Below are 15,136 nucleotides of genomic sequence, written 5' to 3'. Positions count from 1 at the left end.
GTTGGGACATCTGTGTTTTATATACAGAGATTCTTAAAACACCTGTCATAGTGTCCCCACTCCACTCAACAGTTTGACATTTCCAGGAAGAGTCTCTTATCTCACAATGCTTTTTTTTTCTTAAATTCGATGAGATTTGGATCAAATCTATTACTGTACACTCGTGTTTAATAATCCAACTAGCTATTACAAAGCTATTCTCCTTTCTTGTGCAATGAAGATTCAATATGGAAGGGTCATTCGTTTTACTTTGCTTAAGAGCTTTTCAGAGGCGCACACACACACACACACACACACACACAGTCACATAATTGTTGACTCTCACAAAATATTCAAAACACAAGAAGGAATGGTTTTCAAGAGGAGAAAATAAGCAAGAAAGGGGAAACTGGAGGAATAGAAGGAAAGAGGAAATGCTTTAAAGAGTGAAGCATAAAGAAAGGCAAAAGAAAAGGAAGGAGTGTTTATCGGGAGGAAAAACGAAAGGAAGGAGATATGAAGATAGGAAGGAGGGTTAAAGAGCACATGTGAGAGAGAAAAGTAGGAAAGTTGGGAGGGCATCAAGGAGGATGAAATAAGCTTCAAATAAAAATCAAAAATAATAAGGGAGGGATGTCTGAGAATAGTCGTGCCTTTGCTGAGGAGACAGGATGGCTACATGGCATAGACCATAGGTGTCAAACTCTGGCCCGCGGGCCAAATTAACAACGTTTTGTTGTTTAGTATTAAGCTTTGCTTGTTCCATATTCAGTTTTCCAGCAAAACTTATTTGAGTCCATAAGAAAAGATTCATTCTTATATCTGGAGGAAGATTTTTTTTCAATGAATATTAATGTTAGCCCGTGACTTTGTTCCAGTTTTGAATTTTGGCCCACTGTGTATTTGAGTTTGACACCCCTGGCATAGACAGTTAAGGGGATTTTCATGCAGCAGTGATTCTGGGGATTTTTCAAAGATAGAAGGAAGCTTTCATACAAGTATAAAGAGATTCTGTCTCATTGTACAACCAGTCATATTCTTCTGATGTGCCCACAGCCTCCCCGTGTTTCTGTGTTAATGAACTGTTAAACTTGAAAACTTGCTGAGACTTATTTGCCACAGTTTAAATAAAAAAACAAGAACAGGAGGTGTTTGTTGCTCCAAGTGTTCTAAGTATTTCTGCATGTCAAACACTAATCGATATTGTGAGTTTGGTATATTTATGAGTGATGGATCAATAGAATTGACCTGACCAAGCTTTTGGTGGTTTTTGGCACAAAGAAAGACCAGCAAAAAGAGTGCTGACAAGTGGCTTAGCTGTTGTTGACCCACTGTGGGCGGAGCCTCACACTGTGAGAGAGCTTGTGGTGGGGGAGGTAGGATTCGGGGGCTGCACTGCCCTTTGACACGACCTTGCCACATGAGAAGGGAACCAACACCTACTGTAGGCCTGCCAAAGAGCACAGGTTAAGGTAAGACACTGAATTATCCACTTCAGCAACTATCTACTTACACTGCCTTCCCGTTATTGGATTCATCTAAATGTAGGATCTCAGGATTTAGCCGCCAAATAAATTAAAAACAGCAAAGTGTCAGTTTCTGTTGACTTCTTGGTGAGCAGCATTACTTAAGCCAGTGTACCATACACCAACCTACTGTATAACAGTAGCTCATTAAACCTTCAAATTGCTTTGTATCTTACATTGAAAACCAAACACCAGGTATTCTAGAAATCTACTTGGACAATGTGCTCACAGCTGCCATTCAATGGAGCTAAATAACTGACACCTTTCACAGTCTACACAGGACAGAGGCTCACATTCATCACACACATTCAGCCACACTTAAAAAACTGAACCTAAAAATAAACATAATATCTCAGTCCTGCCGAGCTGTAAAATAAACAGTGCAGTAAAAGCAGGTTATTTTTGTGTTTTACACATTTTTAGTAAACATTTTTTTAAAAAAGGAGATAAGAAAAATCTAACTGAGCAAATTCAAGTATTTTTATTAAAAGGTTTAAATAATACATAAAAACTGGGATATTAATACATTCACGTTTAACAGACCTCTGAGCGCAGGGTTGAACAAGGTTTATTCTGTGTTGTGCTGTAGTCTTAGATGTATAGTGTTCACGGATGACAGACATTAAATACAAGCTCTTTATCTGGTTTGCAGATGTTGACTGGAGCTTTAAGAAAGGACCTTCATTCAGTATTAGACTGCCCTCAAGTGTTCATAGCTGAAAGCTATTCTGAAAGGTTTTCTGTTCTAAAAGGTTTTTGTAGGTTACTATTAAATAATACTTAACACAGTGGATTAACTAAAAACAAATGCCGCCTTATCTCTGGATATGATTTAAATTCACAAACTTTGTCTTCACTTTGGTGAAAAATCTAAAACAACCAATTCTTTAAAAAATAGTAGGCACAGCTTTTATATCTCAAATGCTAGTAGACGTAAGTATAGCAGCATAGTTACTATATAGCAGACACAGCAATAATACTTTTTAATGCACCTTTTTTCTGACAGCGGATGTCAGAAAGTGTTATTTCCCAACAGACGAAATAACAGTTAAATTAACTGTTTAGGTGAACTCCTTAACTAGTACACATCAATTGTTTTAATTGATATAAAAAGAAAAAGAAATGGTGTACAAAATAACAGAACTACTAACAGTATTAATTTCTGCAGTGTTGTTATTTTATATGTATGGATTTGAAGTGCTAGTAGTATTTAGTATTTAGTATTTATTTATTTATTGTCATTGTCAAGAACAATGAAATTGCGTTTGGGGCTTCCATACAACCCAAAAAAAAAAGAAGAAAATAATAAATACCCCTTAAAACCCAAGTGTACATATTTAACCCAGTACATGAGCAGAAGTCAGAAAAAGTATCAGTACTATTAGCTGTAATCGTAGCAGTATTATGTGTAGGAAAGAGCTGCAAAAGAAGCAGTATTAAAAGCACTGGCATAGTACGAGTGTTAGTGCTGTGGAACTAAAAGCAATGTGGGTCACATAATTGGCAGTAACGGTAGCAGTAGTAGTTGTAGTAACAGTATTGCCAATAATCATGTTGTGCTCACATTTTGGTTGTGGTCTGTTTACAGGTTATGAATGTGTCAGGAAAGAAGCTCTGCTAAGAGAATGAACAATTGTAATCGGTGAGTAATTGATACAAATTTAACATCCGTTTTATGCTTTCTGTCTCCCGATTCATTGACTGCACTGCCAGAAAGTTTTTGTCAAGTTAGCAGGGATTGTAAACACATTAGTTTTCTGCACAAGTCGGCCATCCAGCAAACAGCCTCTGGATTCCAGCTTTGTTCAAGCTTTGGATAGTTAAATGGTCTTAAATGTCATCAAAGCTTTCTTAGCAGTTTTACAACTCCATGGTGTTTTCATAAAACGTAACATAAGAAAACCGTTTTAACATTGATTAAATTTTTATGGTCACGTTAATAAGTTAATAAAGACAGAGCATGCAGGTTTTCTATATCTAAAATTTAGATACAGTGTTAATTACTGTCATGGATAAAAGAGCTAATGAGTTCATTTTCAAAACATTTTGTTGCTTTTCTTATAACAGTTTATCAGCTAGCTTGTCGTCCTGTTTCGTCAGACCTTTTTTTTCGTTGCTGTCACTTTAAACAGAGAAATTCTTTCTATTTTATACATTTATTAAGATAAAAACATATTTCGTAGCGTGAGTTGAGAATGACATTTGTTTATTTATTTACTTAATTAACTTTTACTTACACTTAAGTTCATTAGTAACGCATCTCCAGCTGGAACGAACCAAAAACAAATAGTGTGTGGGGGGATTCTGTTTGTACAAGACAGACTTCAAGACAAATATAAACATACAGAGAAGTGTCTTTGGTTTTTAATTTGTACTTTAGACCCAATTAAAACAGTCAAACACACTTTAATTATTAAAAAAATATTTTAAAGTATCTAAAAATGTTTTTTACGGGAGCCTAAAATTCAATAGGCACGGCCAAAGATTTTGAGATGAGTCACAGGTTGGTTCGGGTTTAACGCTAAGAGCTAACAACGTCATTCAGCACTTCTTTCTCAACTGTCCCACCTGCTAACGTGCTTGTATCAGCACACCGAGAAAGGGGAAACGGGCACCTGTACCTGGTAGGCCCATGTTCATGTCACAATTACAGCTTAGCCTTCATATTGGCTAAATTTAAGCCTGTAGCGTGAAGACTCAAAGGGTCTATGCTGTGGTCATAAATGGACAGACGTGGTTATTAACAGATAGGCCGAGGCATTTAATCAATGCTCAATTGGTACTAAGGTGCCCAAAGTGTTCTAAGAAAATATTCCAAGATGAATCCATGTATTCACAGCTGCTCTTCTAGATATCTTAGTTGTAATGGGTAGTTATTTGAGTTAGAATTGTATTCCTGTCAGGACAAAAGATTCTGGTTATTCACCTCTGACCTCTGGTATCAAACTTGTGTCAAGCCAGCCTCCAATTCGAGACTTGCAGTCAAGCCAGCCTCCAGTTGATTTTACGTTCCCTGTGTATTCAAAGTATTACGGGAATGGATGTGGAAACCGGATTTCAAAATAAAAGCCAACTTCGAGTGAATTAACAGATATGTTAAGAACATAATAACATATAATTTAGGCTTTTTTTTTTTTTTTTAGAAACTCTAATGTTACATCTACATGATACAGCCTTGTACCCTAATTGTGCCCTGTCAAGGCCATCTTATTTTGGATTTCAAAGTAAAAGCCCTGTGAATCTTCATTTTTGAACTACTCTTTCAATGAATTCATAATGCTCTTAAAAGCAAAAGTCGTATTTCCAAATACTATTTGAACTTTGTATCAACACTTTCCAACCGCAGTCTTTTTCACAGTAATACCATATCAAATAAATTCTTTCTGATTTTGCTTTTCATAGTAATGGCCCTTTGAAATTGCCAATATTTGACTTAATCTTCTAACGATTCAAAATGCTCTAAAATGGAAATTTCCTGTTTCCACAGGGTAATTCCACCTTAGATCAACAGTATACAGCCCCACAGTGATACCATATCAATATCAAGTCATTCTGATTATGCCTTCCAAAATAAATGCCCTTTCAAATTGAGCATATACGGCCTACTTTTTTGACGATTTCAAAATGTTCTTAAACAGAATTTTGCTGTTTCCACAGGATAATTTCACTTTAGTTCAACAGTATACAACCTCACGATGTTACCATATCAATATCAAGTCATTCTGATTATGCCTTCCAAAATAAAAGACTTTTTAAATTGTCCATAATTGACCTAACTTTCAGTGATTTCAAAATGCTCTAAAATGGAAATTTCGTGTTTCCACAGGATAATTCTACTCCAGATCAACAGTATACAGCCCCACAGTGATACCATATTAATATCAAGTCATTCTGATTTTGCCTTCCAAAATAAAAGACTTTTCAAATTGCCAAGATACGACCTACTCTTTTAAAGATTTCAAAATGCTCTAAAAGTGAAAATTGCTGTTTCCACAGGATAATTTCACTTTAGGTCAACAGTATACAACCTCACGATGTTACCACATCAATATCAAGTCATTCTGATTTTGCTTTCAAAAATAAAAGCATTTTCAAAATGCCCATATCTGACTTGATCCTGGAACAATCTCAAAATGCTCTAAAATGGAAAATTCCTGTTTCCACAGGGTAATTCCACCTTAGATCAACAGTATACAGCCCCACAGTGATACCATATCAATATCAAGTCATTCTGATTATGCCTTCCAAAATAATGGCCTGTTGAAAATGCCCATAATTTACCTAACTTTCAGTGATTTCAGAATGCTCTAAAAAGGAAGATTTCAGTTTCCACAGGATAATTCCACTTTAGATCAACAGTATCCAACCCGACAGTAAAACCATGTAAATTTCATGTTGGTCTGATTTCGCCTTTCAAATTAATGGCCCGTCGAATTTGTCCATATGTGATATACTCTTTCAATTATTTCAGAATGTTTTAAAAATGAAAATTGCTGTTTCAACACATATTGTGTTTTCATTTTGAAAAGCAAAATCAGACTCAATTGATTATGACAGAATTGAATCATAAAGATGATGTAAAAGGAAGCTGAAATTGCCACTAGGTTGTAATTGATAGTACGTTTATATTTTAAGTCTGTGGAAAGATGTCATTCTAAATAAAGAAATTACAAAACAGCTTGCAAACCAACCATGACATCTTTCCACAGACTTAAAATATAAACGTACTATCAATTACAACCTAGTGGCAATTTCAGCTTCCTTTTACATCATCTTTATGATTCAATTCTGTCATAATCAATTGAGTCTGATTTTGCTTTTCAAAATGAAAACACAATATGTGTTGAAACAGCAATTTTCATTTTTAAAACATTCTGAAATAATTGAAAGAGTATATCACATATGGACAAATTCGACGGGCCATTAATTTGAAAGGCGAAATCAGACCAACATAAAATTTACATGGTTTTACTGTCGGGTTGGATACTGTTGATCTAAAGTGGAATTATCCTGTGGAAACAGCATCTTTCAATTTAAGAGCATTTTGAAATCGTTAAACGAGTAGGTCGTCTATGGGCAATTTGAAAATACTTTTATTTTGGAAGGCAAAATCAGAGTGACTTGATCTTAACATCGTATCTCTGTGGGGTTGTATACTGTTGATTTAAAGTGAAATTATTCTGTGGAAACAGAAAATTTCCTTTTTAGAGCATTCCGAAATCACTGAAAGTTAGGTAAGTTATTGGCATTTTCAACAGGCCATTATTTTGGAAGGCAAAATCAGAATGACTTGAAATTGAAGTAGTACCATGGTGTGGATGTACACTTTTGATCTAACATGGATTCATCCTGTGGAAAGAGCAAGTTTCATTTTTAGAGCGTTCTGAATTCTTTAAAAGAGTAGGTCGTATATCGGCAATTTGAAAAGTCTTTTATTTTGGAAGGCAACATCAGACTGATTTGATATTGATATGGTATCACTGTGGGGTTGGATACTATTGATCTAAAGTGGAATTATGCTGTGGAAACAGCAATTTTCCATCTTAGAGCATTTTGAATTCGCTCCAAGAGTAAGTCATATATGGGCAAATTGAAAAAGCTTTTATTTTGAAAAGCAAAATCAGACTGACTTGAAATTGACATGGTAACATCGTGAGGTTGTATACTGTTGATTTAAAGTGAAATTATTCTGTGGAAACAGAAAATTTCCTTTTTTAGAGCATTCCGAAATCACTGAAAGTTAGGTAAATTATGGGCATTTTCAACAGGCCATTATTTTGGAAGGCATAATCAGAATTACTTGAAATTGATATGGTAACATCGTGAGGTTGTATACTGTTGACCTAAAGTGGAATTACCCTGTGGAAACAGCAAAATTCTATTTAAGAGCATTTTGAAATCACTGAAAGTTAGGTCAATTATGGACAATTTGAAAAGGCTTTTATTTTTGAAAGCAAAATCAGAATGACTTGATATCTATATGGTGTCACTGTGGGGTTGTATACTGTTGATCTAAAGTGGAATTACCCTGTGGAAACAAGAATTTTCCATTTTAGAGCATTTTGAAATCACTGAAAGTTAGGTCAATTATGGACAATTTGAAAGGGCTTTTATTTTTGAAAGCAAAATCAGAATGACTTGATATTGATATGGTATCACTGTGGGGTTGTATACTGTTGATCTAAGGTGGAATTACCCTGTGGAAACAGGAATTTTCCATTTTAGAGCATTTTGAATCGTTAGAAGATTAAGTCAAATATCGGCAATTTCAAAGGGCCATTACTATGAAAAGCAAAATCAGAAAGAATTTATTTGATATGGTATTACTGTGAAAAAGACTGCGGTTGGAAAGTGTTGATACAAAGTTCAAATAGTATTTGGAAATACGACTTTTGCTTTTAAGAGCATTATGAATTCATTGAAAGAGTAGTTCAAAAATGAAGATTCACAGGGCTTTTACTTTGAAATCCAAAATAAGATGGCCTTGACAGGGCACAATTAGGGTACAAGGCTGTGTCATGTAGATCTAACATTAGAGTTTCTAAAAAAAAAAGAAGCCTAAATTATATGTTATTATGTTCTTAACATATCTGTTAATTCACTCGAAGTTGGCTTTTATTTTGAAATCTGGTTTCCACATCCATTCCCGTAATACTTTGAAAACACAGGGAACGTAAAATCAACTGGAGGCTGGCTTGACTGCAAGTCTCGAATTGGAGGCTGGCTTGACACCAGTGGTATCAACAAGGCATTTTCTTCCAGAGAACTGCTGCTTGCAGGATTTTTTTATTTTTTTTTTTAGCCCTGTAAAAATAAGAGATGGTGGTGCTGGAAAGTCCCAGTAGATCAGCAGTCTCTGAAATACTCACACCAACCCATGTAGCACTAACAAGCCTGCCATGTTTAAAATCACCTTTCTTCTCCATTCTGACGCTCAGGTTGAGCAGGTCATCTCATGTCTACATGTCTAAACGGGTTGCTGCTTTGTGATTGACTGATTAAAGACATTTTCATCAACAAGCAGATGGACAGGCGCACCTAAACTTTTTTTCAGCATAAGTATGTTGAGCATACCCTCATAATTTTATGCTGACTGTTAAGAACATGTAACAAAACAGGAGCTCCCACCTGACAAAAGCCCCTGTTGTATATATGTTAGCATGTAGGATCCTGGGTAAACAGTGAGTAAATATGTATGCCCATATGCTGTATGTTCCATCTGGACCACACGACACTGTCAGATGCCTCTCGTCCTCACTATAGTCGCAGTCATCATCAGCACATTTCCAGCTTGTGTAAACACAATAAGGCCAGGGGTCACCTGCTGGTCGCTTACACTGTCAGCGGCTCTCATAATGCCGCAATGAAAGTTTGATTTTGATTGAGACAAAAGCAAAGGTAGGAAAACAAGAACTTGGACGCAAAGTAGAGGAAAAAGGAAAACTAAACCAGTTTATGTTTCTTACTCAGATGTGCGGAACTTTAACTGGCGGGTCATCGATTGCACTGCATTCACTGATAGGAGGGGCATTTCAGTTTGAGCAGCGATGTCGCAATAGTTAGTGCTTCACAGAGGCTGTGTCCTTTTAGAGTAGGGGAATTTTGTTGTTGGAATATCAGTAGCTTGTGGTAAGTCTTGAAGCTGTAACTTTACACATGCAGAGTGACTGGGGCTGTTTATCTCGCATGCAATGCAGACAATTCTGTTTAGCCGGTTGAGTGAACAGATAAGATTAAGCTGTGATGAAGTCAGCAGTGCTTGGCATTGACCAGCAGTAGAACACTAGAAATCTTTATTTTCAGTCAGTCACTGGCTATATAGCATGTTGAAATGCTTTCATTTAAAATGATATGCACAGATCTAAGAGTACACATATCAATGCTTGATTGTATTTTCTGCTGCTTTGTTGCCAAGATTACACTGAAATCTGAAAAATTCTGCTCCTACACAGAGAGGGAGTTTGTTGTGGAGAGATGCAGATGGTATGCCTGACAGACTTTGAGGAGTATGCTAAGGAGCATCTCTCAAAGGCCACCTGGGATTATTATGCAGCTGGAGCAGATGAATGCTGCACCAGGGACGACAATCTGCTGGCTTACAAAAGGTACAGTGAGCAAAATAAAGTTGATCCAGACATTCAAGGTTATTGCACAAGCATAATGCACGTGTTTCCATGGTGATTTTTTTTTTTACAATGTTTGTCAGACCGTCTATCTAAAGGCAGCACAAAGGAGAAACATTTTTTGACCTTCATTGTGACCACAGACATGCAGGCAGCACTGCAGTGGTGCAGCTTCAACACACTAAAGAAATAATCTCTACATTATGAATAGAATAGGAGCAAACACAACTGAAAAACATTTTCAGTACCGAGCCAAAGATCATGTGAGTGCACGGCCTGTTTCTGTGGACTTTGGATGGCTGTAACTGATTTCTGTAGTACAGTTTTTGTTGCTGTGATACCAAATAATCAGTAACAGGCTGTTTGGGTTTTACTCAGTGTTGACGCTGCACCGTTCCTCTAACTTCCTGTGGTGAACAGTTTGGAAAGTTGCACTACTGCTGGGATAAAGAATTTTGGGGAGGATGTTTTCTCCCGTGTCTCCTTCTGCATTCCTCTCAGCTTTTCTAATGTCTCCATGAAGACTGATAAAGTGCCTATTTTGTAAAGTCACAGTGTATGTTTTTGCCACGAGTCTGTTACCATTTTGCAGATAACTTTTGTCCCTTTGAGAAATGATCACATTGGATTGTTTCCTTAATATATCACCAGTAATAGCTTTGGGGAAAACAGAATCCCCAAGTCCTCTTCACATTCAGAGGAATATAACTTCATTAGGAAAGTGTCTGTGTAGGTTCTAAGTCATCCAGGTCGTAATAATCCAAGGAGCTTGGAAAGAAAAGCAGCTAAGCTAGACTCGTCACATGAGCCAAGGCGTAAAAAAGGGTTTGTGTCATTTTTCACTCCTTTCCTCATGTAATGAGGCACATGATCAGTAGTGGGTCAGCAGCCGTCTTAGGGACAACTCCCACTAGAGCTTTAAATACCTGGGACCGTCCACCATTTGGTCTTAGAACTGAAGAAGCTTCTCGGATGAGCGTTTAAACATCTTCAGGAAACTTAAAGAAGTCCAGTTGCTTCCTTACTGATGTGTTATCATGACAGGGTTTTGACCCTGAGACACATTGTTTTTAAAGTGAAGCTTCTGCTGAATGAGTATACACAATACAGTAAAATATACAAAGATTTTCTCGTACCATGTGATCTTATTAGTTACATGTTCGACTGTGCTTCACGCTCAGGATCCGTCTGAGGCCTCGTATCCTGCGGGACGTGTCAGTGAGCGACACACGGACCACTGTGCAGGGGACAGAAATCAGCTTTCCTGTCGGTATCGCACCTACTGCCTTTCACTGCCTGGCCTGGCATGAAGGAGAGGTAGCCACAGCTCGGGGTAAGGACTTTTGTGTCAAGATTATGTGGGTCGGTGAATGGTTTTCATATCTATATGAATCAGTCTTTCTGTTTGTCTGTGTGCTTTTTTTACTCACTAGATTATTTTAAAGTATAAGAGTGTTTCACACAGAGTTAAATCCTTGCTAATTAGTGCTTAGTAGCAGCTAATAAAATGGTAGAATTTAATTGACTGAAGCTGGAGTGCAGATGGCGTGAGCCTTGGGACAAGCCGTTTTTTGTCAGAGAATTTCATTGGCAGCTTAACTGTTTAAATGGATTGGATTTATATAGCGCTTTTCAAGGCACCCAAAGCGCTTTACAATGCCACTATTCATTCATTCTCACATTCACACACTGGTGGAGGCAGCTACAGTTGTAGCCACAGCTGCCCTGGGGCAGACTGACAGAAGCGAGGCTGCCATATTGCACCATTGGCCCCTCTGGCCAACACCAGTAGGCGGTAGGGTAAAGTGTCTTGCCCAAGGACACAACGACCAGGACAGAGAGCCCGGGGATCGAACCGGCGACCTTCCGGTTACAGATACGCTTCCCAACCCCCTGAGCCACGGTCGGCCGTGTTTTTAAGGGTGTTTTTACACCTGTAGTTTGTTTCCTGTGGTCTGAATCAGTTTCAATTTGTAAATTTGTAGCTTTTTCCCATGGTTAGATTGTTACACAGAGAAAAATTGAAGTGAACTCCAAGCGAACTAAAAAGCATCATTATACACAAAGTGAGAACATTCACTGAGCTTATAGGCCAAATGTGTCTGGGGCAAGAGCAACAAAAGTGAATGCAAGAGAAAAAGTGCCATGTTATGGACTTTTGGAGACTGTGGAGAAATTACATTAATTTCACTGCTAGCTGGCATCTATGGTACCCTGATACATTCCAGCATGCAAAGCATACATGGCTAGTGAAAGGTGTTTAGCTCAAACTTGTAATGTACTTCTGGTAGTTGGATCAGAGTTGAACTTTGGTTGGCACTCGTTCACACCGTAAACTAATCACTCTGGAGTTCGTTTGGAGCCCGACTGAGACAAACTCCTCGAAAAGCTCTTGGTGTGGTTGTTGGAGTTGTTTTGGTCCACACCTGAGTATGATTACCGTGTTGACACCTGCACAAGGGAAACACACTAAGGGGGAAAATGAACCAGTGTTTGAATTAAACACACTAAACACTGAAAACACTCTAGGAGGCTTCAAGCCTAATATTTCATAACCCTAAGCCTTGAGATGTGTGTTATTGAGAATCTCACCCACATCTGCTGTGGACACCAAAAACACTTTTTACATGAGGCTGTAAGTATGCTTTTGCTGTAAAGTTGGAAATTTAAATGCGGGAGTCATAGTAACACCCCAGCCTTCATCTCACAGCCACCGAGGCGCTCAACACCTGCTACATCACCAGCACATATTCCACATGTTCAGTGGAGGAGATCGTGGCGGCAGCACCCAACGGTTACCGCTGGTTCCAGCTGTATGTGTACCGAGACAGGAAGCTGTCGGAACAAATGGTGCACCGCGTAGAGGCGCTCGGGTACAAGGCATTGGTCCTCACTGTCGACGTCCCCTATACTGGAAAGCGCCGCAATGACATTCGCAACCAGTTCAAACTTCCACCACATCTCAAAGTAAAGAACTTTGATGGAGTATTTCAGGTAACAGCCAACAGTTTTCTCTATATTCATTGTGCTCCAAAACATGCAAGTACTTTTCTAAGAACACAAAATGAGCTAAGACAAAGACTACTCATATTCAACTGTGTTTTTGATGTTGATTTTATACCGTCATAAATGGCACAGATGCAATCGTTGCCCCTTGGCAGTAATTTCAATGCTAATTTCTAAGAATCTATTACCTTACAGTCTGGAGTACAGTATTTGTCCATCAGGAAGGTGGACTTCAACTTAAATGTACAAGATATCCAAACTCTAATGTTACTTAAATGCACCAGCAGTGTCAGAGTTGTCCCATTATTGCATTTTCAGTAAAAACAGCACATTTATAAACCAAAGTGAACACTTAAGAAGAGTTGTACAATCACAAACATGCACTGTAAGCAGGAGACAGCAGGCCCAGAGGAGTATGGGATACCAGCGAACACCCTGGACCCCTCAATCAGCTGGAAGGACGTCTACTGGCTACAGTCCATCACACGCCTACCTATCATTATCAAGGGTATCCTGACCAAGGAGGATGCTGAGCTGGCCGTGGAACATGGTGTTCAGGGCATCATCGTGTCAAACCACGGGGGGAGACAGCTGGACGGAGGCCCAGCCTCGGTACTCGCTGACCACATTCATTGCTACATTCTTTTATTCAAGATCATATTCATAAAATGTACGATAGATAACCAGTGAAAGTCTGGGATTATTAGTCTTTTTGTTTACCTCTTCACAAAACAGATTTTCAGTCTATTTCACAGCATTTTTCAAATTATGTTACCGCTTCACAGCAGTAAAATTTCATAGCAATAACCCGAGCTGCAGAAAGTACGGGGTTGCTATAATCTAATTTCAGCACGTTTTTTCTTTTTGTTTGTTCGCTCATTGACCTATAGTAGCTTACTCAGATACATATCTGAGTGTTCAATGGTGCAGTAAGGTTATCTCTGTCTCTGTTATAACAGATTGATGCGCTGCCAGAGATTGTGGACACTGTACAAGGCAGAATTGAGGTCTATGTTGACGGAGGAATCAGAACAGGAAGTGATGTACTGAAAGCGCTGGCCTTGGGAGCCAAGTGTGTTTTCATTGGCCGTCCAGCAGTGTGGGGCCTCGCATACAAGGTACGATTATGACAGCACATTGAGGTGTTTGTTTTCATTGATTGTAGTAATTATTTAGTTAACACCAAGTACGCATTTGAGATTACAGAATTCAATTTGCTTTTAATTTAAATATGCCCTGTGTGATCTTTTAGGGAGAAGAAGGAGTGAGGGACGTACTGCAAATCCTAAACGATGAGTTCCGTCTGTCTATGGCTCTATCAGGTGAGTCTGATGCAAACTTGAAGGACATGGCTGTAATCATGCTAATATATAAACAGGCTTTAGGGAACATTTCAGCATTATTTTTATTACTGTTTTATCGATCGTGGCTCAAGAGTGTGGAGTTCGCCTTGTAATTGGAAGGTTGCCGGTTCGAGCCCCGGCTCGGACAGTCTCGGTCGTTGCGTCCTTGGGCAAGACGCTTCACCTACCGCCTACTGGTGTTGGCCAGAAGGGCCGATGGCGCAATATGGCAGCCTCGCTTCTGTCAGTCTGCCCCAGGGCAGCTGTGGCTACAACTGTAGCTGCCTCCACCAGTGTGTGAATGTGTGTGTGAATGGGTGGATGACTGGGTGTGTAAAGCGCTTTGGGGTCCCTAGGGGGGACTAGTAAAGGCGCTATACAAATACAGTCATCCACCCATACATTTACCATTTACCATATATGTTTATTGATCCAGGTTGCAGGAATGTAGCTGAAATCAACAGGAACCTCATTCAGTTTTCCAAGCTGTGACCGCCAGCAGAGGGCAGCACTGGGGACAATTATCCCACTAAACCAGACTGAGACTTAAACAAAGAGCCTGAGAATTCATTATAACAAAAAAATAAACAGAAACAAGTTTACCTCACGCAGTACATGAAAACAACCATCATCAGGAATAAATTGTGGGACTTCTGATATATATTCATGCCAGACTACATGAGTGAGTGAGTGTTTTAGAAAGCTGGGAGTCAGTTCAAGGTTTATCAAGCTGTTTTAGATCGTGAAGGGAGGAAAGGATGGAGGCACTTGCCATGAAAGCTTTTTTTTTCTATTCTGCTGTAACGAATCAACATGAGTGCACTCTGTACACTGTGGTTTGAAATGCTGCCATTTCTTATGGCTGAATAAACTCTAGCATGTGGCAAATATCTGTTGCTCTTTCCTGGATTTATTAATTTCATGTGATAACTGAAGTGTAGTATCTGATCTGATCTATATGAAAATTAATGTTTGAACTTCTAATAAGTGGATTAGCTGCAGGTCAGGTTCTCATCAGAACCAGAGAAGTTCTAAGTTGAAAAGTTCATGTTGTCTGTTGTCACTGCGTTATGTCTTGTTCAGTATGTTGCATATTTTTGGCTTCCATTCATCTTTTAACTATAGACTTTAAAATTTGAACAGTGCAGTTACTCCATTT

At 38.6% G+C, this 15,136-nt stretch overlaps 1 protein-coding gene across 5 annotated transcripts; it reads left to right on the top strand.

The window, feature by feature from the left end:
- The first annotated feature begins 1,328 nt into the window (after positions 1–1,328).
- hao2 (hydroxyacid oxidase 2 (long chain)) lies at positions 1,329–14,867 on the top strand. Of its 5 annotated transcripts, none has more exons than XM_026144621.2 (9): positions 1,329–1,451; positions 3,094–3,147; positions 9,458–9,610; positions 10,810–10,961; positions 12,339–12,622; positions 13,028–13,246; positions 13,594–13,752; positions 13,887–13,956; positions 14,414–14,867. In XM_026144621.2, exons 2-9 carry the CDS (start codon positions 3,101–3,103, stop codon positions 14,467–14,469), a joined length of 1,140 nt encoding a protein of 379 aa, XP_026000406.1. In that variant the 5' UTR covers positions 1,329–1,451; positions 3,094–3,100; the 3' UTR covers positions 14,470–14,867. The 5 variants fall into 5 exon arrangements, with proteins under 5 accessions (XP_026000406.1, XP_080146573.1, XP_026000409.1 ...); XM_080290447.1 differs by lacking the exon at positions 1,329–1,451 and adding an exon at positions 2,880–2,992; XM_026144624.2 differs by lacking the exons at positions 1,329–1,451; positions 3,094–3,147 and adding an exon at positions 3,990–4,129.
- The last annotated feature ends 269 nt before the right edge of the window (positions 14,868–15,136 follow it).

Source organism: Astatotilapia calliptera, chromosome 16, assembly GCF_964374335.1.
Source record: "Astatotilapia calliptera chromosome 16, fAstCal68.1, whole genome shotgun sequence".
Classification (NCBI taxonomy): Eukaryota; Metazoa; Chordata; class Actinopteri; order Cichliformes; family Cichlidae; genus Astatotilapia; species Astatotilapia calliptera.
Note: the sequence above shows the minus strand (reverse complement) of the source record. Positions and strands in the feature narration are given on the sequence as shown.